This window comes from Pelobates fuscus, chromosome 4 (assembly GCF_036172605.1).
Source record: "Pelobates fuscus isolate aPelFus1 chromosome 4, aPelFus1.pri, whole genome shotgun sequence".
Classification (NCBI taxonomy): Eukaryota; Metazoa; Chordata; class Amphibia; order Anura; family Pelobatidae; genus Pelobates; species Pelobates fuscus.
Window position 1 is genome coordinate 352,193,319 of NC_086320.1, and position 25,528 is coordinate 352,218,846.

At 44.9% G+C, this 25,528-nt stretch overlaps 1 protein-coding gene across 1 annotated transcript in view; it reads left to right on the plus strand.

The window, feature by feature from the left end:
* LOC134609483 (protein kinase C delta type-like) overlaps positions 1–19,356 on the plus strand; it is a 32,275-nt gene extending 12,919 nt beyond the window's left edge. Inside the window, exon 8 of the mRNA XM_063453150.1 lies at positions 19,195–19,356. Coding sequence (XP_063309220.1) covers positions 19,195–19,356 — 162 coding nt within the window. The remainder of the gene's footprint in view (positions 1–19,194) is intronic.
* Positions 19,357–25,528: the final 6,172 nt, after the last annotated feature.

A 25,528-nucleotide genomic window follows, 5' to 3' on the forward strand; every position in this document is an offset into this window, starting at 1 on the left:
AGCTGTACTAAGCCTCCCTGCAAAAGAAAGAGAGAGTGCATCATTCCTGATAGCTGTACTAAGCCTCCCTGTAAAAGAAACAGAGAGTGCATTGTTCCTAATAGCTGTACTAAGCCTCCCTGCAAAAGAAAGAGAGAGTGCATCGTTCCTGATAGCTGTACTAAGCCTCCCTGCAAAAGAAACAGAGAGTGCATCGTTCCTGATAGCTGTACTAAGTCTCCATGTAAAAGAAAAAGAGAGTGCATCGTTCCTGATAGCTGTACTAATCCTCCCTGCAAAAGAAACAGAGAGTGCATTGTTCCTGATAGCTGTACTAAGTCTCAATGTAAAAGAAAGAGAGAGGGTGTTGTTCCTGATAGCTATATTAAGTTTCCCTACAAAAGAAAAATAAATTGTTGAGATATAAAAGATAGAATAATTATTTTATTTATTAATAAACGAGAAAACATTAACAAAAGTGTGTTTTGTTGTGATCATTGGTTTGAAATGCTATTACAATCTGTTGTACTCTTAATAAACCTTCACACATCGTGTCTGTCTGGCCATTTACTTGGGGACACTTTACATCTGTCCACTCACCCTAGGAATTTTCCCATTCAGTCAGTCTGCCTATTCCCTCTGAGTCTCCAAGGATTTGCTAATTCAGTCTGAGAATAAATCCATTCAAGGAATGCTGAGATTTCAACATCCCGTCTTTGCCCCCACATATCTCTGTAATTTGCGCTTTCATCTCTCAAGGCCTAAGAACCTGTGCAACTCTCCTGGAGCCAAGCAAATCTGTCTGTCCAGTCTTTTTTAGTAGCCACAGAAGATGCCAGGCGCCGCACAAACGTTAAGGTGCGCGGAATTCCCGAGGACATTCCTAACGGAGAGCTCCTGCACCTTATGAGAAGGTTGGTGGAATCCCTCTTACAGCCCAAGCAAGCGAAAACCATAACCTTTGAGGGTTTTTTTCGCATACCGAAGCCGAGAGGAGCCCCAGCATTAGCGTCTAGGGACGTAGTGGTTCGCTTCCACTCCCTCAGAGACAAAATGCTGCTACTTACGTCACTGAAAGGCGCCTCACCCTATGTCTTAGAAAACTTGACACTCTCGTTTTATGCAGACCTCACCGGGGACACCATGATGTGGAGAAAGTCCTTGCAACCCCTCACAAGCCAACTTAGAGCCCTGGACATTAACTACCGTTGGAGATCACCGCGAATACTCCAAATACAAAGGGGTGCATTACTTACCAGGTGCAAACCCTGCAACAAGCAGTTGACCTACTGGACACCCTAGGACTCCCAAGAGACTCTCTCACACCACCCGCAGCGAGGGGGGGCTCCGCGACGCAGCACCCGCGGAACCTGACTCGGACCAAGCAGGCAACTTCAATCAAGACAAGAGACATTTCAGCAGCCCCCACATGCAGCATGGAACCAGCCTAATGGGCATCAGACTGTTGCCACCACACAATTTTACACCTTCAAAGGCAGCCGACTCAATGGTGTTTAGCGCCATACTACCTGGCTAAATACCTATGTTCATTTTTATGTTGTTTCTGTTTGGGCATTAGGATCCCACAATACTTTAATGTACGTTTTGTTTTTTACTTAATCCTCCTGACAGGTGGAATTAGCCCGCGTACAATCCGGCCCCTAACCCCCGCCTCTGTACCACTACAGCACCCAAGGGAATCACCAGAGGCGTACCACTTCACCAGTGCTAGGTGCCCACTCACGCACGGAATTGCATAGCCTAGACTAGAATACCGGATAGGGCACGAGCATCCTTTTCTAACATATAGTCTCTTACGCGCGACCGCTCTTTAAGCGGCCATACATATTACCAACCCTCACGACGCCCACTCAATTATAATGGGTCTATTGGCCTCATAGTGAGGGCTCCCGAACACACATCAGAGCATTGACGTAGATGAGCCCCATCATAGGGGATACTCCCCTCACACATATGGGTCAGGCCCACACACGCTGGAACAATCCTGCGAGATATCCCCGGTTACTATCCACATAGACACTCAGGCACACTAGCCAGACATCTCTCCTAGGCTATTTAACTTTTGCTACTAAGGGCTGGAGCTTAGCTGCTTGTCAAAACTGCAATAACTAAAATGTGCGATCACTCATACTAACGTGTACGTATTGTCATTTGTATATGCTGTTGTGGCAAATTGTTGAAAATTTGTACCCACCCGCACAATAAAAATAAAGAATTAAAAAAAAAAAAAGAAAGAGAGAGAGAGAGAGTGCATCGTTCCTGATTGCTATACTATGCCTCCATTTAAAAGAAACAGAGTGCATTGTTCCTGATAGCTATATTAAGTCTCCATGTAAAAGAAAAAGAGAGTGCATCGTTCCTGATAGCTATACTAAGTCTCCCTGCAAAATAAACAGAGAGTGCATTGTTCCTGATAGCTGTACTAAGCCTCCCTGCAAAAGAAACAGAGAGTGCATCGTTCCTGATAGCTGTACTAAGTCTGCATGTAAAAGAAAAAGAGAGTGCATCGTTCCTGAAAGCTGTACTAAGTCTCCATGTAAAAGAAAAAGAGAGTGCATCGTTCCTGATAACTGTACTAAGTCTCCCTGCAAAAGAAACAGAGAGTGCATCGTTCCTGATAGCTGTACTAAGTCTCAATGTAAAAGAAAGAGAGAGGGCGTTGTTCCTGATAGCTATATTAAGTTTCCCTGCAAAAGAAAAATAAATTGTTGAGATACAAAAGATAGAATAATTACTTTATTTATTAATAAACGAGAAAACATTAACAAAAGTGTGTTTTGTTGTGATCATTGGTTTGAAATGCTATTACAATCTGTTGTACTCTTAATAAACCTTCACGCATCTTGTCTGTCTGGCCATTTACCTGGGGACACTTTACATCTGTCCACTCACCCTAGGAATCTTCCCATTCAGTCAGTCTGCCTATTCCCTCTGAGTCTCCAAGGATTTGCTAATTCAGTCTGAGAATAAATCCATTCAAGGAATGCTGAGATTTCAACATCCCGTCTTTGCCCCCACATATCTCTGTAATTTGCGCTTTCATCTCTCAAGGCCTAAGAACCTGTGTAACTCTCCTGGAGCCAAGCATTTCTGTCTGTCCAGTCTTTTTTAGTAGCCACAGAAGATGCCAGGCGCCGCACAAACGTTAAGGTGCGCGGAATTCCCGAGGACATTCCTAACGGAGAGCTCCTGCACCTTATGAGAAGGTTGGTGGAATCCCTCTTACAGCCCAAGCAAGCGAAAACCATAACCTTTGAAGGTTTTTTTCGCATACAGAAGCCGAGAGGAGCCCCAGCATTAGCGTCTAGGGACGTAGTGGTTCGCTTCCACTCCCTCAGAGACAAAATGCTGCTACTTACGTCACTGAAAGGCGCCTCACCCTATGTCTTAGAAAACTTGACACTCTCGTTTTATGCAGACCTCACCGGGGACACCATGATGTGGAGAAAGTCCTTGCAACCCCTCACAAGCCAACTTAGAGCCCTGGACATTAACTACCGTTGGAGATCACCGCGAATACTCCAAATAATAAAGGGGTGCATTACTTACCAGGTGCAAACCCTGCAACAAGCAGTTGACCTACTGGACACCCTAGGACTCCCAAGAGACTCTCTCACACCACCCGCAGCGAGGGGGGGCTCCGCGACGCAGCACCCGCGGAACCTGACTCGGACCAAGCAGGCAACTGCAATCAAGACAAGAGACATTTCAGCAGCCCCCACATGCAGCATGGAACCAGCCTAATGGGCATCAGACTGTTGCCACCACACAAGTTTACACCTTCAAAGGCAGCCGACTCAATGGTGTTTAGCGCCATACTACCTGGCTAAATACCTATGTTCATTTTTATGTTGTTTCCGTTTGGGCATTAGGATCCCACAATACTTTAATGTACGTTTTGTTTTTTACTTAATCCTCCTGACAGGTGGAATTAGCCCGCGGACAATCCGGCCCCTAACCCCCGCCTCTGTACCACTACAGCACCCAAGGGAATCACCAGAGGCGTACCACTTCACCAGTGCTAGGTGCCCACTCACGCACGGAATTGCATAGCCTAGACTAGAATACCGGATAGGGCACGAGCATCCTTTTCTAACATATAGTCTCTTACGCGCGACCGCTCTTTAAGCGGCCATATATATTACCAACCCTCACGACGCCCACTCAATTATAATGGGTATATTGGCCTCATAGCGAGGGCTCCCGAACACACATCAGAGCATTGACGTAGATGAGCCCCATCATAGGGGATACTCCCCTCACACATATGGGTCAGGCCCACACACGCTGGAACAATCCTGCGAGATATCCCCGGTTACTATCCACATAGACACTCAGGCACACCAGCCAGACATCTCTCCTAGGCTATTTAACTTTTGCTACTAAGGGCTGGAGCTTAGCTGCTTGTCAAAACTGCAATAACTAAAATGTGCGATCACTCATACTAACGTGTACGTATTGTCATTTGTATATGCTGTTGTGGCAAATTGTTGAAATTTTGTACCCACCCGCACAATAAAAATAAAGAATTAAAAAAGAAAAAAAAAAAAGAAAGAGAGAGAGAGAGAGAGAGTGCATCGTTCCTGATTGCTATACTATGCCTCCATTTAAAAGAAACAGAGTGCATTGTTCCTGATGGCTATATTAAGTCTCCATGTAAAAGAAAAAGAGAGTGCATCGTTCCTGATAGCTATACTAAGTCTCCCTGCAAAATAAACAGAGAGTGCATTGTTCCTGATAGCTGTACTAAGCCTCCCTGCAAAAGAAACAAAGAGTGCATCGTTCCTGATAGCTGTACTAAGTCTGCATGTAAAAGAAAAAGAGAGTGCATCGTTCCTGAAAGCTGTACTAAGTCTCCATGTAAAAGAAAAAGAGAGTGCATCGTTCCTGATAACTGTACTAAGTCTCCCTGCAAAAGAAACAGAGAGTGCATCGTTCCTGATAGCTGTACTAAGTCTCAATGTAAAAGAAAGAGAGAGGGCGTTGTTCCTGATAGCTATATTAAGTTTCCCTGCAAAAGAAAAATAAATTGTTGAGATATAAAAGATAGAATAATTACTTTATTTATTAATAAACGAGAAAACATTAACAAAAGTGTGTTTTGTTGTGATCATTGGTTTGAAATGCTATTACAATCTGTTGTACTCTTAATAAACCTTCACGCATCGTGTCTGTCTGGCCATTTACCTGGGGACACTTTACATCTGTCCACTCACCCTAGGAATCTTCCCATTCAGTCAGTCTGCCTATTCCCTCTGAGTCTCCAAGGATTTGCTAATTCAGTCTGAGAATAAATCCATTCAAGGAATGCTGAGATTTCAACATCCCGTCTTTGCCCCCACATATCTCTGTAATTTGCGCTTTCATCTCTCAAGGCCTAAGAACCTGTGCAACTCTCCTGGAGCCAAGCAAATCTGTCTGTCCAGTATTTTTTAGTAGCCACAGAAGATGCCAGGCGCCGCACAAACGTTAAGGTGCGCGGAATTCCCGAGGACATTCCTAACGGAGAGCTCCTGCACCTTATGAGAAGGTTGGTGGAATCCCTCTTACAGCCCAAGCAAGCGAAAACCATAACCTTTGAGGTTTTTTTTCGCATACCGAAGCCGAGAGGAGCCCCAGCATTAGCGTCTAGGGACGTAGTGGTTCGCTTCCTCTCCCTCAGAGACAAAATGCTGCTACTTACGTCACTGAAAGGCGCCTCACCCTATGTCTTAGAAAACTTGACACTCTCGTTTTATGCAGACCTCACCGGGGACACCATGATGTGGAGAAAGTCCTTGCAACCCCTCACAAGCCAACTTAGAGCCCTGGACATTAACTACCGTTGGAGATCACCGCGAATACTCCAAATACAAAGGGGTGCATTACTTACCAGGTGCAAACCCTGCAACAAGCAGTTGACCTACTGGACACCCTAGGACTCCCAAGAGACTCTCTCACACCACCCGCAGCGAGGGGGGGCTCCGCGACGCAGCACCCGCGGAACCTGACTCGGACCAAGCAGGCAACTGCAATCAAGACAAGAGACATTTCAGCAGCCCCCACATGCAGCATGGAACCAGCCTAATGGGCATCAGACTGTTGCCACCACACAAGTTTACACCTTCAAAGGCAGCCGACTCAATGGTGTTTAGCGCCATACTACCTGGCTAAATACCTATGTTCATTTTTATGTTGTTTCCGTTTGGGCATTAGGATCCCACAATACTTTAATGTACGTTTTGTTTTTTACTTAATCCTCCTGACAGGTGGAATTAGCCCGCGGACAATCCGGCCCCTAACCCCCGCCTCTGTACCACTACAGCACCCAAGGGAATCACCAGAGGTGTACCACTTCACCAGTGCTAGGTGCCCACTCACGCACGGAATTGCATAGCCTAGACTAGAATACCGGATAGGGCACGAGCATCCTTTTCTAACATATAGTCTCTTACGCGCGACCGCTCTTTAAGCGGCCATACATATTACCAACCCTCACGACGCCCACTCAATTATAATGGGTATATTGGCCTCATAGCGAGGGCTCCCGAACACACATCAGAGCATTGACGTAGATGAGCCCCATCATAGGGGATACTCCCCTCACACATATGGGTCAGGCCCACACACGCTGGAACAATCTTACGAGATATCCCCGGTTACTATCCACATAGACACTCAGGCACACCAGCCAGACATCTCTCCTAGGCTATTTAACTTTTGCTACTAAGGGCTGGAGCTTAGCTGCTTGTCAAAACTGCAATAACTAAAATGTGCGATCACTCATACTAACGTGTACGTATTGTCATTTGTATATGCTGTTGTGGCAAATTGTTGAAATTTTGTACCCACCCGCACAATAAAAATAAAGAATAAAAAAAAAAAAAAAAGAAAGAGAGAGAGAGAGAGTGCATCATTCCTGATTGCTATACTATGCCTCCATTTAAAAGAAACAGAGTGCATTGTTCCTGATAGCTATATTAAGTCTCCATGTAAAAGAAAAAGAGAGTGCATCGTTCCTGATAGCTATACTAAGTCTCCCTGCAAAATAAACAGAGAGTGCATTGTTCCTGATAGCTGTACTAAGCCTCCCTGCAAAAGAAACAGAGAGTGCATCGTTCCTGATAGCTGTACTAAGTCTGCATGTAAAAGAAAAAGAGAGTGCATCGTTCCTGAAAGCTGTACTAAGTCTCCCTGCAAAAGAAACAGAGAGTGCATCGTTCCTGATAGCTGTACTAAGTCTCAATGTAAAAGAAAGAGAGAGGGCGTTGTTCCTGATAGCTATATTAAGTTTCCCTGCAAAAGAAAAATAAATTGTTGAGATATAAAAGATAGAATAATTACTTTATTTATTAATAAACGAGAAAACATTAACAAAAGTGTGTTTTGTTGTGATCATTGGTTTGAAATGCTATTACAATCTGTTGTACTCTTAATAAACCTTCACGCATCGTGTCTGTCTGGCCATTTACCTGGGGACACTTTACATCTGTCCACTCACCCTAGGAATCTTCCCATTCAGTCAGTCTGCCTATTCCCTCTGAGTCTCCAAGGATTTGCTAATTCAGTCTGAGAATAAATCCATTCAAGGAATGCTGAGATTTCAACATCCCGTCTTTGCCCCCACATATCTCTGTAATTTGCGCTTTCATCTCTCAAGGCCTAAGAACCTGTGCAACTCTCCTGGAGCCAAGCAAATCTGTCTGTCCAGTCTTTTTTAGTAGCCACAGAAGATGCCAGGCGCCGCACAAACGTTAAGGTGCGCGGAATTCCTGAGGACATTCCTAACGGAGAGCTCCTGCACCTTATGAGAAGGTTGGTGGAATCCCTCTTACAGCCCAAGCAAGCGAAAACCATAACCTTTGAGGTTTTTTTTCGCATACCGAAGCCGAGAGGAGCCCCAGCATTAGCGTCTAGGGACGTAGTGGTTCGCTTCCACTCCCTCAGAGACAAAATGCTGCTACTTACGTCACTGAAAGGCGCCTCACCCTATGTCTTAGAAAACTTGACACTCTCGTTTTATGCAGACCTCACCGGGGACACCATGATGTGGAGAAAGTCCTTGCAACCCCTCACAAGCCAACTTAGAGCCCTGGACATTAACTACCGTTGGAGATCACCGCGAATACTCCAAATACAAAGGGGTGCATTACTTACCAGGTGCAAACCCTGCAACAAGCAGTTGACCTACTGGACACCCTAGGACTCCCAAGAGACTCTCTCACACCACCCGCAGCGAGGGGGGGCTCCGCGACGCAGCACCCGCGGAACCTGACTCGGACCAAGCAGGCAACTGCAATCAAGACAAGAGACATTTCAGCAGCCCCCACATGCAGCATGGAACCAGCCTAATGGGCATCAGACTGTTGCCACCACACAAGTTTACACCTTCAAAGGCAGCCGACTCAATGGTGTTTAGCGCCATACTACCTGGCTAAATACCTATGTTCATTTTTATGTTGTTTCCGTTTGGGCATTAGGATCCCACAATACTTTAATGTACGTTTTGTTTTTTACTTAATCCTCCTGACAGGTGGAATTAGCCCGCGGACAATCCGGCCCCTAACCCCCGCCTCTGTACCACTACAGCACCCAAGGGAATCACCAGAGGCGTACCACTTCACCAGTGCTAGGTGCCCACTCACGCACGGAATTGCATAGCCTAGACTAGAATACCGGATAGGGCACGAGCATCCTTTTCTAACATATAGTCTCTTACGCGCGACCGCTCTTTAAGCGGCCATACATATTACCAACCCTCACGACGCCCACTCAATTATAATGGGTATATTGGCCTCATAGCGAGGGCTCCCGAACACACATCAGAGCATTGACGTAGATGAGCCCCATCATAGGGGATACTCCCCTCACACATATGGGTCAGGCCCACACACGCTGGAACAATCCTGCGAGATATCCCCGGTTACTATCCACATAGACACTCAGGCACACCAGCCAGACATCTCTCCTAGGCTATTTAACTTTTGCTACTAAGGGCTGGAGCTTAGCTGCTTGTCAAAACTGCAATAACTAAAATGTGCGATCACTCATACTAACGTGTACGTATTGTCATTTGTATATGCTGTTGTGGCAAATTGTTGAAATTTTGTACCCACCCGCACAATAAAAATAAAGAATTAAAAAAGAAAAAAAAAAAAGAAAGAGAGAGAGAGAGAGAGAGTGCATCGTTCCTGATTGCTATACTATGCCTCCATTTAAAAGAAACAGAGTGCATTGTTCCTGATGGCTATATTAAGTCTCCATGTAAAAGAAAAAGAGAGTGCATCGTTCCTGATAGCTATACTAAGTCTCCCTGCAAAATAAACAGAGAGTGCATTGTTCCTGATAGCTGTACTAAGCCTCCCTGCAAAAGAAACAGAGAGTGCATCGTTCCTGATAGCTGTACTAAGTCTGCATGTAAAAGAAAAAGAGAGTGCATCGTTCCTGAAAGCTGTACTAAGTCTCCATGTAAAAGAAAAAGAGAGTGCATCGTTCCTGATAACTGTACTAAGTCTCCCTGCAAAAGAAACAGAGAGTGCATCGTTCCTGATAGCTGTACTAAGTCTCAATGTAAAAGAAAGAGAGAGGGCGTTGTTCCTGATAGCTATATTAAGTTTCCCTGCAAAAGAAAAATAAATTGTTGAGATATAAAAGATAGAATAATTACTTTATTTATTAATAAACGAGAAAACATTAACAAAAGTGTGTTTTGTTGTGATCATTGGTTTGAAATGCTATTACAATCTGTTGTACTCTTAATAAACCTTCACGCATCGTGTCTGTCTGGCCATTTACCTGGGGACACTTTACATCTGTCCACTCACCCTAGGAATCTTCCCATTCAGTCAGTCTGCCTATTCCCTCTGAGTCTCCAAGGATTTGCTAATTCAGTCTGAGAATAAATCCATTCAAGGAATGCTGAGATTTCAACATCCCGTCTTTGCCCCCACATATCTCTGTAATTTGCGCTTTCATCTCTCAAGGCCTAAGAACCTGTGCAACTCTCCTGGAGCCAAGCAAATCTGTCTGTCCAGTATTTTTTAGTAGCCACAGAAGATGCCAGGCGCCGCACAAACGTTAAGGTGCGCGGAATTCCCGAGGACATTCCTAACGGAGAGCTCCTGCACCTTATGAGAAGGTTGGTGGAATCCCTCTTACAGCCCAAGCAAGCGAAAACCATAACCTTTGAGGTTTTTTTTCGCATTCCGAAGCCGAGAGGAGCCCCAGCATTAGCGTCTAGGGACGTAGTGGTTCGCTTCCACTCCCTCAGAGACAAAATGCTGCTACTTACGTCACTGAAAGGCGCCTCACCCTATGTCTTAGAAAACTTGACACTCTCGTTTTATGCAGACCTCACCGGGGACACCATGATGTGGAGAAAGTCCTTGCAACCCCTCACAAGCCAACTTAGAGCCCTGGACATTAACTACCGTTGGAGATCACCGCGAATACTCCAAATACAAAGGGGTGCATTACTTACCAGGTGCAAACCCTGCAACAAGCAGTTGACCTACTGGACACCCTAGGACTCCCAAGAGACTCTCTCACACCACCCGCAGCGAGGGGGGGCTCCGCGACGCAGCACCCGCGGAACCTGACTCGGACCAAGCAGGCAACTGCAATCAAGACAAGAGACATTTCAGCAGCCCCCACATGCAGCATGGAACCAGCCTAATGGGCATCAGACTGTTGCCACCACACAAGTTTACACCTTCAAAGGCAGCCGACTCAATGGTGTTTAGCGCCATACTACCTGGCTAAATACCTATGTTCATTTTTATGTTGTTTCCGTTTGGGCATTAGGATCCCACAATACTTTAATGTACGTTTTGTTTTTTACTTAATCCTCCTGACAGGTGGAATTAGCCCGCGGACAATCCGGCCCCTAACCCCCGCCTCTGTACCACTACAGCACCCAAGGGAATCACCAGAGGCGTACCACTTCACCAGTGCTAGGTGCCCACTCACGCACGGAATTGCATAGCCTAGACTAGAATACCGGATAGGGCACGAGCATCCTTTTCTAACATATAGTCTCTTACGCGCGACCGCTCTTTAAGCGGCCATACATATTACCAACCCTCACGACGCCCACTCAATTATAATGGGTATATTGGCCTCATAGCGAGGGCTCCCGAACACACATCAGAGCATTGACGTAGATGAGCCCCATCATAGGGGATACTCCCCTCACACATATGGGTCAGGCCCACACACGCTGGAACAATCCTGCGAGATATCCCCGGTTACTATCCACATAGACACTCAGGCACACCAGCCAGACATCTCTCCTAGGCTATTTAACTTTTGCTACTAAGGGCTGGAGCTTAGCTGCTTGTCAAAACTGCAATAACTAAAATGTGCGATCACTCATACTAACGTGTACGTATTGTCATTTGTATATGCTGTTGTGGCAAATTGTTGAAATTTTGTACCCACCCGCACAATAAAAATAAAGAATTAAAAAAAAAAAAAAAGAAAGAGAGAGAGAGAGAGTGCATCATTCCTGATTGCTATACTATGCCTCCATTTAAAAGAAACAGAGTGCATTGTTCCTGATAGCTATATTAAGTCTCCATGTAAAAGAAAAAGAGAGTGCATCGTTCCTGATAGCTATACTAAGTCTCCCTGCAAAATAAACAGAGAGTGCATTGTTCCTGATAGCTGTACTAAGCCTCCCTGCAAAAGAAACAGAGAGTGCATCGTTCCTGATAGCTGTACTAAGTCTGCATGTAAAAGAAAAAGAGAGTGCATCGTTCCTGAAAGCTGTACTAAGTCTCCCTGCAAAAGAAACAGAGAGTGCATCGTTCCTGATAGCTGTACTAAGTCTCAATGTAAAAGAAAGAGAGAGGGCGTTGTTCCTGATAGCTATATTAAGTTTCCCTGCAAAAGAAAAATAAATTGTTGAGATATAAAAGATAGAATAATTACTTTATTTATTAATAAACGAGAAAACATTAACAAAAGTGTGTTTTGTTGTGATCATTGGTTTGAAATGCTATTACAATCTGTTGTACTCTTAATAAACCTTCACGCATCGTGTCTGTCTGGCCATTTACCTGGGGACACTTTACATCTGTCCACTCACCCTAGGAATCTTCCCATTCAGTCAGTCTGCCTATTCCCTCTGAGTCTCCAAGGATTTGCTAATTCAGTCTGAGAATAAATCCATTCAAGGAATGCTGAGATTTCAACATCCCGTCTTTGCCCCCACATATCTCTGTAATTTGCGCTTTCATCTCTCAAGGCCTAAGAACCTGTGCAACTCTCCTGGAGCCAAGCAAATCTGTCTGTCCAGTCTTTTTTAGTAGCCACAGAAGATGCCAGGCGCCGCACAAACGTTAAGGTGCGCGGAATTCCTGAGGACATTCCTAACGGAGAGCTCCTGCACCTTATGAGAAGGTTGGTGGAATCCCTCTTACAGCCCAAGCAAGCGAAAACCATAACCTTTGAGGTTTTTTTTCGCATACCGAAGCCGAGAGGAGCCCCAGCATTAGCGTCTAGGGACGTAGTGGTTCGCTTCCACTCCCTCAGAGACAAAATGCTGCTACTTACGTCACTGAAAGGCGCCTCACCCTATGTCTTAGAAAACTTGACACTCTCGTTTTATGCAGACCTCACCGGGGACACCATGATGTGGAGAAAGTCCTTGCAACCCCTCACAAGCCAACTTAGAGCCCTGGACATTAACTACCGTTGGAGATCACCGCAAATACTCCAAATACAAAGGGGTGCATTACTTACCAGGTGCAAACCCTGCAACAAGCAGTTGACCTACTGGACACCCTAGGACTCCCAAGAGACTCTCTCACACCACCCGCAGCGAGGGGGGGCTCCGCGACGCAGCACCCGCGGAACCTGACTCGGACCAAGCAGGCAACTGCAATCAAGACAAGAGACATTTCAGCAGCCCCCACATGCAGCATGGAACCAGCCTAATGGGCATCAGACTGTTGCCACCACACAAGTTTACACCTTCAAAGGCAGCCGACTCAATGGTGTTTAGCGCCATACTACCTGGCTAAATACCTATGTTCATTTTTATGTTGTTTCCGTTTGGGCATTAGGATCCCACAATACTTTAATGTACGTTTTGTTTTTTACTTAATCCTCCTGACAGGTGGAATTAGCCCGCGGACAATCCGGCCCCTAACCCCCGCCTCTGTACCACTACAGCACCCAAGGGAATCACCAGAGGCGTACCACTTCACCAGTGCTAGGTGCCCACTCACGCACGGAATTGCATAGCCTAGACTAGAATACCGGATAGGGCACGAGCATCCTTTTCTAACATATAGTCTCTTACGCGCGACCGCTCTTTAAGCGGCCATACATATTACCAACCCTCACGACGCCCACTCAATTATAATGGGTATATTGGCCTCATAGCGAGGGCTCCCGAACACACATCAGAGCATTGACGTAGATGAGCCCCATCATAGGGGATTCTCCCCTCACACATATGGGTCAGGCCCACACACGCTGGAACAATCCTGCGAGATATCCCCGGTTACTATCCACATAGACACTCAGGCACACCAGCCAGACATCTCTCCTAGGCTATTTAACTTTTGCTACTAAGGGCTGGAGCTTAGCTGCTTGTCAAAACTGCAATAACTAAAATGTGCGATCACTTATACTAACGTGTACGTATTGTCATTTGTATATGCTGTTCTGGCAAATTGTTGAAATTTTGTACCCACCCGCACAATAAAAATAAAGAATTAAAAAAAAAAAAAAGAAAGAGAGAGAGAGAGAGAGAGTGCATCGTTCCTGATTGCTATACTATGCCTCCATTTAAAAGAAACAGAGTGCATTGTTCCTGATAGCTATATTAAGTCTCCATGTAAAAGAAAAAGAGAGTGCATCGTTCCTGATAGCTATACTAAGTCTCCCTGCAAAATAAACAGAGAGTGCATTGTTCCTGATAGCTGTACTAAGCCTCCCTGCAAAAGAAACAGAGAGTGCATCGATCCTGATAGCTGTACTAAGCCTCCCTGCAAAAGAAACAGAGAGTGCATCGTTCCTGATAGCTGTACTAAGTCTGCATGTAAAAGAAAAAGAGAGTGCATCGTTCCTGAAAGCTGTACTAAGTCTCCATGTAAAAGAAAAAGAGAGTGCATCGTTCCTGATAACTGTACTAAGTCTCCCTGCAAAAGAAACAGAGAGTGCATCGTTCCTGATAGCTGTACTAAGTCTCAATGTAAAAGAAAGAGAGAGGGCGTTGTTCCTGATAGCTATATTAAGTTTCCCTGCAAAAGAAAAATAAATTGTTGAGATATAAAAGATAGAATAATTACTTTATTTATTAATAAACGAGAAAACATTAACAAAAGTGTGTTTTGTTGTGATCATTGGTTTGAAATGCTATTACAATCTGTTGTACTCTTAATAAACCTTCACGCATCGTGTCTGTCTGGCCATTTACCTGGGGACACTTTACATCTGTCCACTCACCCTAGGAATCTTCCCATTCAGTCAGTCTGCCTATTCCCTCTGAGTCTCCAAGGATTTGCTAATTCAGTCTGAGAATAAATCCATTCAAGGAATGCTGAGATTTCAACATCCCGTCTTTGCCCCCACATATCTCTGTAATTTGCGCTTTCATCTCTCAAGGCCTAAGAACCTGTGCAACTCTCCTGGAGCCAAGCAAATCTGTCTGTCCAGTCTTTTTTAGTAGCCACAGAAGATGCCAGGCGCCGCACAAACGTTAAGGTGCGCGGAATTCCCGAGGACATTCCTAACGAAAAGCTCCGGCACCTTATGAGAAGGTTGGTGGAATCCCTCTTACAGCCCAAGCAAGCTAAAACCATAACCGTTGAGGTTTTTTTTCGCATACCGAAGCCGAGAGGAGCCCCAGCATTAGCGTCTAGGGACGTAGTGGTTCGCTTCCACTCCCTCAGAGACAAAATGCTGCTACTTACGTCACTGAAAGGCGCCTCACCCTATCTCTTTGTAAACTTGACACTCTAGTTTTATGCAGACCTCACCGGGGACACCATGATGTGGAGAAAGTCCTTGCAACCCCTCACAAGCCAACTTAGAGCCCTGGACATTAACTACCGTTGGAGATCACCGCGAATACTCCAAATACAAAGGGGTGCATTACTTACCAGGTGCAAACCCTGCAACAAGCAGTTGACCTACTGGACACCCTAGGACTCCCAAGAGACTCTCTCACACCACCCGCAGCGAGGGGGGGCTCCGCGACGCAGCACCCGCGGAACCTGACTCGGACCAAGCAGGCAACTGCAATCAAGACAAGAGACATTTCAGCAGCCCCCACATGCAGCATGGAACCAGCCTAATGGGCATCAGACTGTTGCCACCACACAAGTTTACACCTTCAAAGGCAGCCGACTCAATGGTGTTTAGCGCCATACTACCTGGCTAAATACCTATGTTCATTTTTATGTTGTTTCCGTTTGGGCATTAGGATCCCACAATACTTTAATGTACGTTTTATTTTTTACTTAATCCTCCTGACAGGTGGAATTAGCCCGCGGACAATCCACTACAGCACCCAAGGGAATCACCAGAGGCGTACCACTTCACCAGTGCTAGGTGCCCACTCACGCACGGAATTGCATAGTCTAGACTAGAATACCGGATAGGGCACAAGCATACTTTTCTAACATATAGTCTCTAACGCGCGACCATGCGCGCGACCGCTCTTTAAGCGGCCATACATATTACCAACCCTCACGATGCCCACTCAATTATAATGGGTCTATTGGCCTCATAGCGAGGGCTCCCGAACACACATCAGAGCAATGACGTAGATGAGCCCCATCATAGGGGATACTCCCCTCACACATATGGGTCAGGCCCACACACGCTGGAACAATCCTGCAAGATATCCACGGTTACTATCCACATAGACACTCAGGCACACCAGCCAGGCATCTCTCCTAGGCTATTTAACTTTTGCTACTAAGGGCTGGAGCTTAGCTGCTTGTCAAAACTGTAATAACTAAAATGTGCGATCACTCATACTAACGTGTACGTATTGTCATTTGTATATGCTGTTGTGGCAAATTGTTGAAATTTTGTACCCACCCGCACAATAAAAATAAAGAATTAAAAAAAAAAAAAAGAGAGAGAGAGAGAGAGAGAGCATTGTTCCTGATTGCTATACTATGCCTCCATGTAAAAGAAACAGAGTGCATTGTTCCTGATAGCTATACTAAGTCTCCCTGCAAAAGAAACAGAGAGTGCATTGTTCCTGATAGCTGTACTAAGCCTCCCTGCAAAATAAACAGAGAGTGCATCGTTCCTGATAGCTGTACTAAAGAGAGTGCATTGTTCCTGATAGCTGTACTAAGCCTCCCTGCAAAAGAAACAGAGAGTGCATCGTTCCTGATAGCTGTACTAATTCTCAATGTAAAAGAAAGAGAGAGGGCGTTGTTCCTGATAGCTATATTAAGTTTCCCTACAAAAGAAAAATAAATTGTTGAGATATAAAAGATAGAATAATTATTTTATTTATTAATAAACGAGAAAACATTAACAAAAGTGTGTTTTGTTGTGATCATTGGTTTTGAAATTTATTACAATCTGTTGTACTCTTAATAAACCTTCACACATCGTGTCTGTCTGGCCATTTACCTGGGGACACTGTACATCTGTCCACTCACCCTAGGAATCTTCCCATTCAGTCAGTCTGCCTATTCCCTCTGAGTCTCCAAGGATTTGCTAATTCAGTCTGAGAATAAATCCATTCAAGGAATGCGGAGATTTCAACATCCCGTCTTTGCCCCCACATATCTCTGTAATTTGCCCTTTCATCTCTCAAGGCCTAAGAACCTGTGCAACTCTCCTGGAGCCAAGCAAATCTGTCTGTCCAGTCTTTTTAAGTAGCCACTTAGTCACAAACACTGGCCACAGTTAGCATTCATATTTGTTTGTGTGTTAAAAATGCAAAAAACAATTATGAACGCTAACTTTAGCCAGTGTTTGTGACTAAGTGGCTGCTAAAAAAAGGCTGTACATACCCCATTTACAATACCTTGGGTAATCTTCTTTTGCAAATGGTATGCCATCATGGGGGTAATTCTCATTCCTGGGCTACCATAAGCTCTCAAAGGCAACATAACCAATATCTGCAAATTTCAATGAAAAAAAACCAAAAGTAAAATCAAGCCTTATATTTGACCCTGTAACTTTCAAAAACACTATAAAACCTCTACATGTGGGATACTGTTATACTCGGGAGACTTTGCTGAACACAAATATTAGTGTTTCAGAACAGTAAAACCTATCACAGCAATAATATCATCAGTGAAAGTGCCGTTTGTGTGTGAAAAATGAAAAAAACTTCACTTTCACTGACAATATCATCGTTGTGATTTGTTTTACTGTTTTGAAACACTAATATTTGTGCTCAGCGAAGTCTCCCGAGAAAAACAGCACCCCCCATGCACAGGTTTTAGGGTGTCATAGAAAGTTACCGGGTTAAACACAGTGCTAGCAAATTCAATTCTCTGGACTTTTGCAATCAATAAAATGACATAATTATGTAAAAATATTACATAAATATGCACATATAATTTAAATATATATACATATTTATATATTTGAAGTCCACGTGTATATTTATGAAATTATTTATGTGATTATGTATATGGACATATGTATATTTCGTATTATTTTTATTTAGTTATATATACATATATATCATTTCATTTTAAGTATATTTTGATATAATAATATATATTAATATTAAAATACTGTTAGAATAAAATTACACACACATATATATATATATATATATATATATATATATATATATCAATTTTTTTAAATTAGAAATAATTTTTACATTTTTTTATTTACTTATTTATATTTTATAATAATATATATACATGTATTGTATCTATATATATATGTATATATCTTATATAATGATTTTTTTTTACACAGATTGCTTTTTTATTTTATTTGACACATGTCAGTCCCCTTCAGCACAGACAGACCCCTGCAGGCAGATACACAGGCACCTATTGCGGCTGCGGGATCCTAATTTGCCGTGGGGAGACTGTCTGGGCAGACAGGCAGACCTCCCCGGACCGGGAGAAACACAGATCACCGCCGGGGGAACAGCAGTGATCAGGTAAGTACCTAATACCGTTATGACGGTTCAGGACTGTAGAATATTGCATATTCTGTATATTCCTATTCAAATACATATTAAGGTGTGGCTGTATAATGGGTTAAACAGAACAGATGGTGTTTCCTATTCTGTACCATGAGGTCTCTGGAATTTGCTGTATAAGAGATTTGGGGTGGTCTTTATATGGAGAATTTCCTTATATGGCTATTCTAAACTACATGTTATGACGTAATTTGGGCTATAAAGGGCAGAGGACAAAGGACCACGCTCTCTTGCCTTTCCTGCTACGATCCGATGTCCTGAATTGCTGATACAAAGACGACTCTGTAACTCCATTAAGACATACCATCTGTTAAGTATATTATGATTTGCTATTGAAGTAGAATAAATACTTATTTTTATATAAAGAACGTCAGATTGCGTATTAATACTTTTCAATAATATAGACATATATTATTGTGGCGAGCATTTGGCCCAATACTATATATATATATATATATATATATATATATATATATATATATATATATATATATATATATATATATATATATATAAAAGACTTACTAAACTAAATAAACACACAGGCAGTTATTACAAGGACCGTCACCGGTCCTCAAGGGAATGTTTCCGATGACGGTCCTGAACCGCCATCAGTCCCTAAGGGGTTAAAGAGACACTCCTGTAGCGGAGCTCCTATATTCTGACCGAGTACCTTTACCAAGTCAGCTTCCTCACTGCCACCAGGGGATTCTGGAGCACTTTAGACCCAGTCTTCAAAGCTTAACTGGGGACCAGCCAAGAGGTCAGAAAACACTGTTACTGGAATTCTTGAAGAAACCAAAGAGAACACACAGTCCCCAATGGAACTAACACACACTACTTTATTTAGCCTTAGTGACTTGTCCTAAAAAATGTGGTGAAATATATAAATATAAACAAAAATGTATACCTTAAAGAGCAAGAAACATAATAATGCCTCAAATATAGAACACATTTACAACTTTCCAAACTATGAAAAAAAACAGCGATATACAGGTGCAACTGTATTTTTAATTTCCTAATTTTCATATTGTAATTATACAAATCAATGCATTTTCCAGTTTCACCATCAGAAAGCAAGGGAAAGTCATCACAAGTCTGAAAATAAAAAATCCCTTTACAACAACAGTGGCAAACCCAAAGCAGGGGAGAAAGCAGCTCGAAACCCCCCTGTACATGCCTTCCTATCACGAACGTGTGATAACCCAACATGCAGTATGTAAACCCACAGAAAACCCAAACACGTATTACCGAACCTTAGAATGGTCGGGTTTAACGTAGGTAAGAAAGAGCTGTCAAAGAATAGCCAGAAGTCAGGATACCAGAAATCAGGAAGTCAAAATACAAGCAGAGTCAGGGAACCAGAAAACAGGAAAGTCAAAAGCCAAACTGAATCAGTACACAGAAAATACAATATAAACACACAGAGAACTAAATAGCACTAAGGGGAACTCAAGGAACCACAATAGGGCAAGGAACAAAGCAAAAGGCGCCCCTTTTATAACAGAGCATCTTTTGCTTTAAGACCACGCCCCCAATACGTTCTGGGCCGGTATTATTGACACAGGGTTGTATGTGCCGCGTCATGAAAATGGGCGTGATTCCAGCGTGGGACATGCCGAACACCACGAGTGGAGCCAGCATCGGATCCTAAACCACGTGGGCGCGAAGGAATAAGGCCCATTCCAGGCCAAGGCCACAGTCAGTGGAAAGGATGGTAACCTGCAGTCCTCCCCAAGTGCAAAGGTAATGGAAATTACAACTCCAGACCCATAAAGCACGTCAGCTTGTTGAAGTGCTTTATGTGCGAATAGTATGTCCTCTTTTTTTCATTTTACAAAAAGTGCATTTTTCAATGAGAACTGCAGAAAACCAGTTCTGTTACTTCCTGGTTTGGTTAGCTCATTGGAGCTAAATTCAAGAGGCAGGCAATTGCACAGATCCCCTGCCTTGGAAAGACTTTACATTGTGCTGCATTGGAAGTATGTGATTGGACAGCCACAGAAAGTCTGGGCGGGTTTAGAAAGCAAAGGTTTGCAAATGCTGCAGACAAGAGATCTGTAGTTCTCGCAAGCTGATTTTAGAAATATTACAAATGAAAAAAAAATGCAAAATTAAATGTATGCAATGTATGTTTCATTGGGGGTATAACTACTAACGCGGAACCTCCTCGATAGCAGGAACTATTTCAACCGTAGGACTTTCTTTGTGGGACAACGTGAAACAAAAGTTGTGGAATCCTTGTTGGGTAGCTTTCATCTGTTCAGAGTTACTCACTTCCTGCTGCAGAGAACCAGCATCGCATTGTTGAAGGTTCTGCACTGCCATGTTCCCACTGCCGGTGGCCATCTTTGGTAGGTTCTTTCAGATTAGGCTATAGGCACTCTAGTAAACTCAGGTAATCTCTTAAACCACTCCATGTGGGGACCAGAATTACCCCCACAGATCCAAAGGGGTGGATGAATAGGGCACTAAAATGTCGTCACAGGAGCTCAGTTTGCACCAGGATGTGAGATCGGCCGCCTCTCTCGTTCACGCCACGCACTGTGCATCACTGTATACAGTGAATAGCTTCGTCAATCAGTTGTCAACTATTAGGTAGAACCACTCCAATCTCTGTAAGAGTGCTAAACAAAGCGGAAAATAGCAATACAGATAGGTTGGCAAGGAGCTCTTTTACAACATGTCTGTTCAGCATTTATTATTTAAAATGTATTATTTAAACATACTCCATGTTTAATGGCCAGTAAATGATTAGAAGCAGGAGCAATTATTTTCCTAAAACCAAACATATAATTAATCATAATGTAAATCACACACATGCTGGGTGTCCTCATTCCTCGTCCAAACTGACAATTATGTAAGAGTTATTCACTAAGCTCTGCAATGTCCCTGCATAATTTTTTTCCAAATTAGCAATTTGAACCTAGATTTTGCCAATTCAGAATCCAATCAACAACTTGTTGCGTGCGTATGTTTTACACACACATGCAATATATCACCATAGGCTTGATATGGTAAAATAGGTTTATTTAACCTACATACATATATTTATTGAGTGTGCCCTCACCACAAATTTCCTATTTTGTCTTGATAGCTACCAGACACTCAGCATCTCAGGGCTATCTGAGGCTTGTCTAGTATTTCAACATATACATCTAGTGGCTACCAGGAACCCTAGTGATAAATATCCCTATAAATCTCCCCTTATAAATAGCACAGACTACCCACATAGATCACTATCCGTCAAAAACTATATTTAAAGAAGCTCTGTAGCGTTTGGATATCTGCCCCTGCAAACTTTTGTTTTAAATCACTTTTTAGCCCTCAGCACGTCAGTCACGACATGGCCGCCCCACCTCATTTGCTGAGAGCATCCATCTTGACAATATCAGACAATCCAATGATTCCCCATTGGGCACATGTGAGTGGGTGGAGCTCAAGGCCCATCCAGCTGTGATAGGGCCACACTACTGACTAGCCTGTCAGTCTTGTAGCTGGCTCCTCCCTCTCCTGCTGACTGAGCTAAGAGTAAGCTGCAGAGCAGCCAATCAGAGCGCTTGTAGGAATGAGGCTTGTATGGGCATGCTGCTGGAAACTGCAGGGGGGGAGAGACATACAGCTGTCACATGGTACGTTAGAGAAATAATTACTACTACATATTCTTTACATTATAAGGCTCGCTCACCTGCTGTTATCTACACTGTCATCATGATGAGCCTGAATCTGGCTGAGATTAATGAGAGTTGCAAGCCAAATGAGATGCACCGGATGAAGAGTTACCTTAAATTAAAATATGATGGGAATGACAAGTTATGTAAATATATGGAATTAAGAGTGTAGGACTACAGAGCCCCCAGTAATGTACAGCGTGTACTGGGATATTACAGAGCCCCCAGTAATGTACAGCGTGTACTGGGATATTACAGAGCTCCCAGTAATGTGCAGTGTGTACTGGGATATTACAGAGCCCCCAGTAATGTGCAGTGTGTACTGGGATATTACAGAGCCCCCAGTAATGTGCCTCGTGTACTGGGATATTACAGAGCCCCCAGTAATGTGCAGTGTGTACTGGGATATTACAGAGCCCCCCAGTAATGTGCAATGTGTACTGGGATATTACAGAGCCCCCAGTAATGTGCAGTGTGTACTGGCATATTACAGAGCCCCCAGTAATGTGCAGTGTGTACTGGGATATTACAGAGCCCCCAGTAATGTGCAGTGTGTACTGGGATATTACAGAGCCCCCAGTAATGTGCAGTGTGTACTGGGATATTACAGAGCCCCCAGTAATGTGCAGTGTGTACTGGGATATTACAGAGCCCCCAGTAATGTGCAGTGTGTACTGGGATATTACAGAGCCCCCAGTAATGTGCAGTGTGTACTGGGATATTACAGAGCCCCCAGTAATGTGCAGTGTGTATTGGGATATTAGAGAGCCCCCAGTAATGTGCAGTGTGTGCTGGGATAATACAGAGCCCCAGTAATGTGCCTCGTGTACTGGGATATTACAGAGCCCCCAGTAATGTGCAGTGTGTACTGGGATATTACACAGCCCCCAGTAATGTGCAGTGTGTACTGGGATATTACAGAGCCCCCAGTAATGTGCAGTGTGTACTGGGATATTACACAGCCCCCAGTAATGTGCAGTGTGTACTGGGATATTACACAGCCCCCAGTAATGTGCAGTGTGTACTGGGATATTACACAGCCCCCAGTAATGTGCAGCGTGTACTGGGATATTACAGAGCCCCCCAGTAATGTGCAATGTGTACTGGGATATTACAGAGCCCCCAGTAATGTGCCTCGTGTACTGGGATATTACAGAGCCCCCAGTAATGTGCTGTGTGTACCGAGATATTACAGAGCCCCCAGTAATGTGCAGTGTGTACTGGGATATTACAGAGCCCCCCAGTAATGTGCAGTGTGTATTGGCATATTACAGAGCCCTCAGTAATGTGCAGTGTGTACTGGGATATTACAGAGCCCTCAGTAATGTGCAGCGTGTACTGGGATATTACAGAGCCCCCAGTAATGTGCAGTGTGTGCTGGGATATTACAGAGCCCCAAAGTAATGTGCAGTGTGTACTGGGATATTACAGAGCCCCCAGTAATGTGCAGCGTGTTACTCCATCATATAGCTACAATAGACACATTCAGGCTCTTCCTAAAAGGGAGATACAGAAAATGTTTATCAGTGTGCAGTGCATGCTGACAATAGACATAAATAAGCACATACCGTATTTATCGGCGTATAACACGCACTTTTTTCCCCTGAAAATAGGGGAAAAATCGTGGGTGCGTGTTATACGCCGATATCCCATAATTACTTACCTGTCCTGAAGCGTGGGCCGGCTTTACAGCGCGCACCGCGGTACAGGAACTTTAATTTAAGGTTCCGGTTTCCGGCGGGACTGAAAGGAAGTGTGCACAATAGTGTGCACACTTCCTTTCAGTCCCGCCGGAAACCGGAACCTTAAATTAAAGTTCCTGTACCGCGGTGCGCGCTGTGAAGCCGGCCCACGCTTCAGGACAGGTAAGTAATTATGGGAGGGGAGGAAAGTACACTATGGGAGGGGAGGGGAGGGGGAGGAAAGTACACTATGGGAGGGGAGGGGAGGGGGAGGAAAGTACACTATGGGAGGGGAGGGGAGGGGGAGGAAAGTACACTATGGGAGGGGAGGGGAGGGGGAGGAAAGTACACTATGGGAGGGGAGGGGAGGGGGAGGAAAGTACACTATGGGAGGGGAGGGGAGGGGGAGGAAAGTACACTATGGGAGGGGAGGGGAGGGGGAGGAAAGTACACTATGGGAGGGGAGGGGGAGGAAAGTACACTATGGGAGGGGAGGGGAGGGGGAGGAAAGTACACTATGGGAGGGGAGGGGAGGGGGAGGAAAGTACACTATGGGAGGGGAGGGGAGGGGGAGGAAAGTACACTATGGGAGGGGAGGGGAGGGGGAGGAAAGTACACTATGGGAGGGGAGGGGAGGGGGAGGAAAGTACACTATGGGAGGGGAGGGGAGGGGGAGGAAAGTACACTATGGGAGGGGAGGGGGAGGAAAGTACACTATGGGAGGGGAGGGGGAGGAAAGTACACTATGGGAGGGGAGGGGGAGGAAAGTACACTATGGGAGGGGAGGGGAGGGGGAGGAAAGTACACTATGGGAGGGGAGGGGAGGGGGAGGAAAGTACACTATGGGAGGGGAGGGGAGGGGGAGGAAAGTACACTATGGGAGGGGAGGGGGAGGAAAGTACACTATGGGAGGGGAGGGGGAGGAAAGTACACTATGGGAGGGGAGGGGGGGGAGTACACTATGGGAGGGGAGGGAGGGGGAGAATACTATGGGAGGGGAGGGAGGGGGAGAATACTATGGGAGGGGAGGGAGGGGGAGAATACTATGGGAGGGGAGGGAGGGGGAGAATACTATGGGAGGGGAGGGAGGGGGAGAATACTATGGGAGGGGAGGGAGGGGGAGAATACTATGGGAGGGGAGGGAGGGGGAGAATACTATGGGAGGGGAGGGAGGGGGAGAATACTATGGGAGGGGAGGGGGGAGAATACTATGGGAGGGGAGGGGGGGAGAATACTATGGGAGGGGAGGGGGGGAGAATACTATGGGAGGGGAGGGGGGGAGAATACTATGGGAGGGGAGGGGGGGAGAATACTATGGAAGGGGAGGGGGGAGAATACTATGGGAGGGGAGGGGGGGAGAATACTATGGGAGGGGAGGGGGGGAGAATACTATGGGAGGGGAGGGGGGGGAATACTATGGGAGGGGAGGGGGGGAGAATACTATGGGAGGGGAGGGGGGGAGAATACTATGGGAGGGGAGTGGGGGGAGAATACTATGGGAGGGGAGGGGGGGGAGAATACTATGGAAGGGGAGGGGGGAGAATACTATGGGAGGGGAGGGGGGGAGAATACTATGGGAGGGGAGGGGGGAGAATACTATGGGAGGGGAGGGGGGAGAATACTATGGGAGGGGAGGGGGGGAGAATACTATGGGAGGAGGGGGGGGATACTATGGGGGGAGGGGGGGAGAATACTATGGAAAGGGGGGGGACACTATGGGATGAGGGGGGAATACTATGGCATGAGGGGGGAAATTTCCTGGAATTTCTTTCTAAAAATGAGGTGCGTGTTATACGCCTGTGCGTGTTATACGCCGATAAATACGGTAATTGACTTTTGGGAGTCTGGATCAGAGTTCACAACTGCCAAAGTCACTTGTGAGGAGTGTGTAATTAGCTCCCTGCAGAAAAGTGCAAATAACTCTGTATGTGCAGTGTTTAACCCCTAAACCAAACTTCTGGAATAAAAGGGAATCATGACATGTCACACATGTCATGTGTCCTTAAGGCGTTAAGGACACATGACATGTGTGACATGTCATG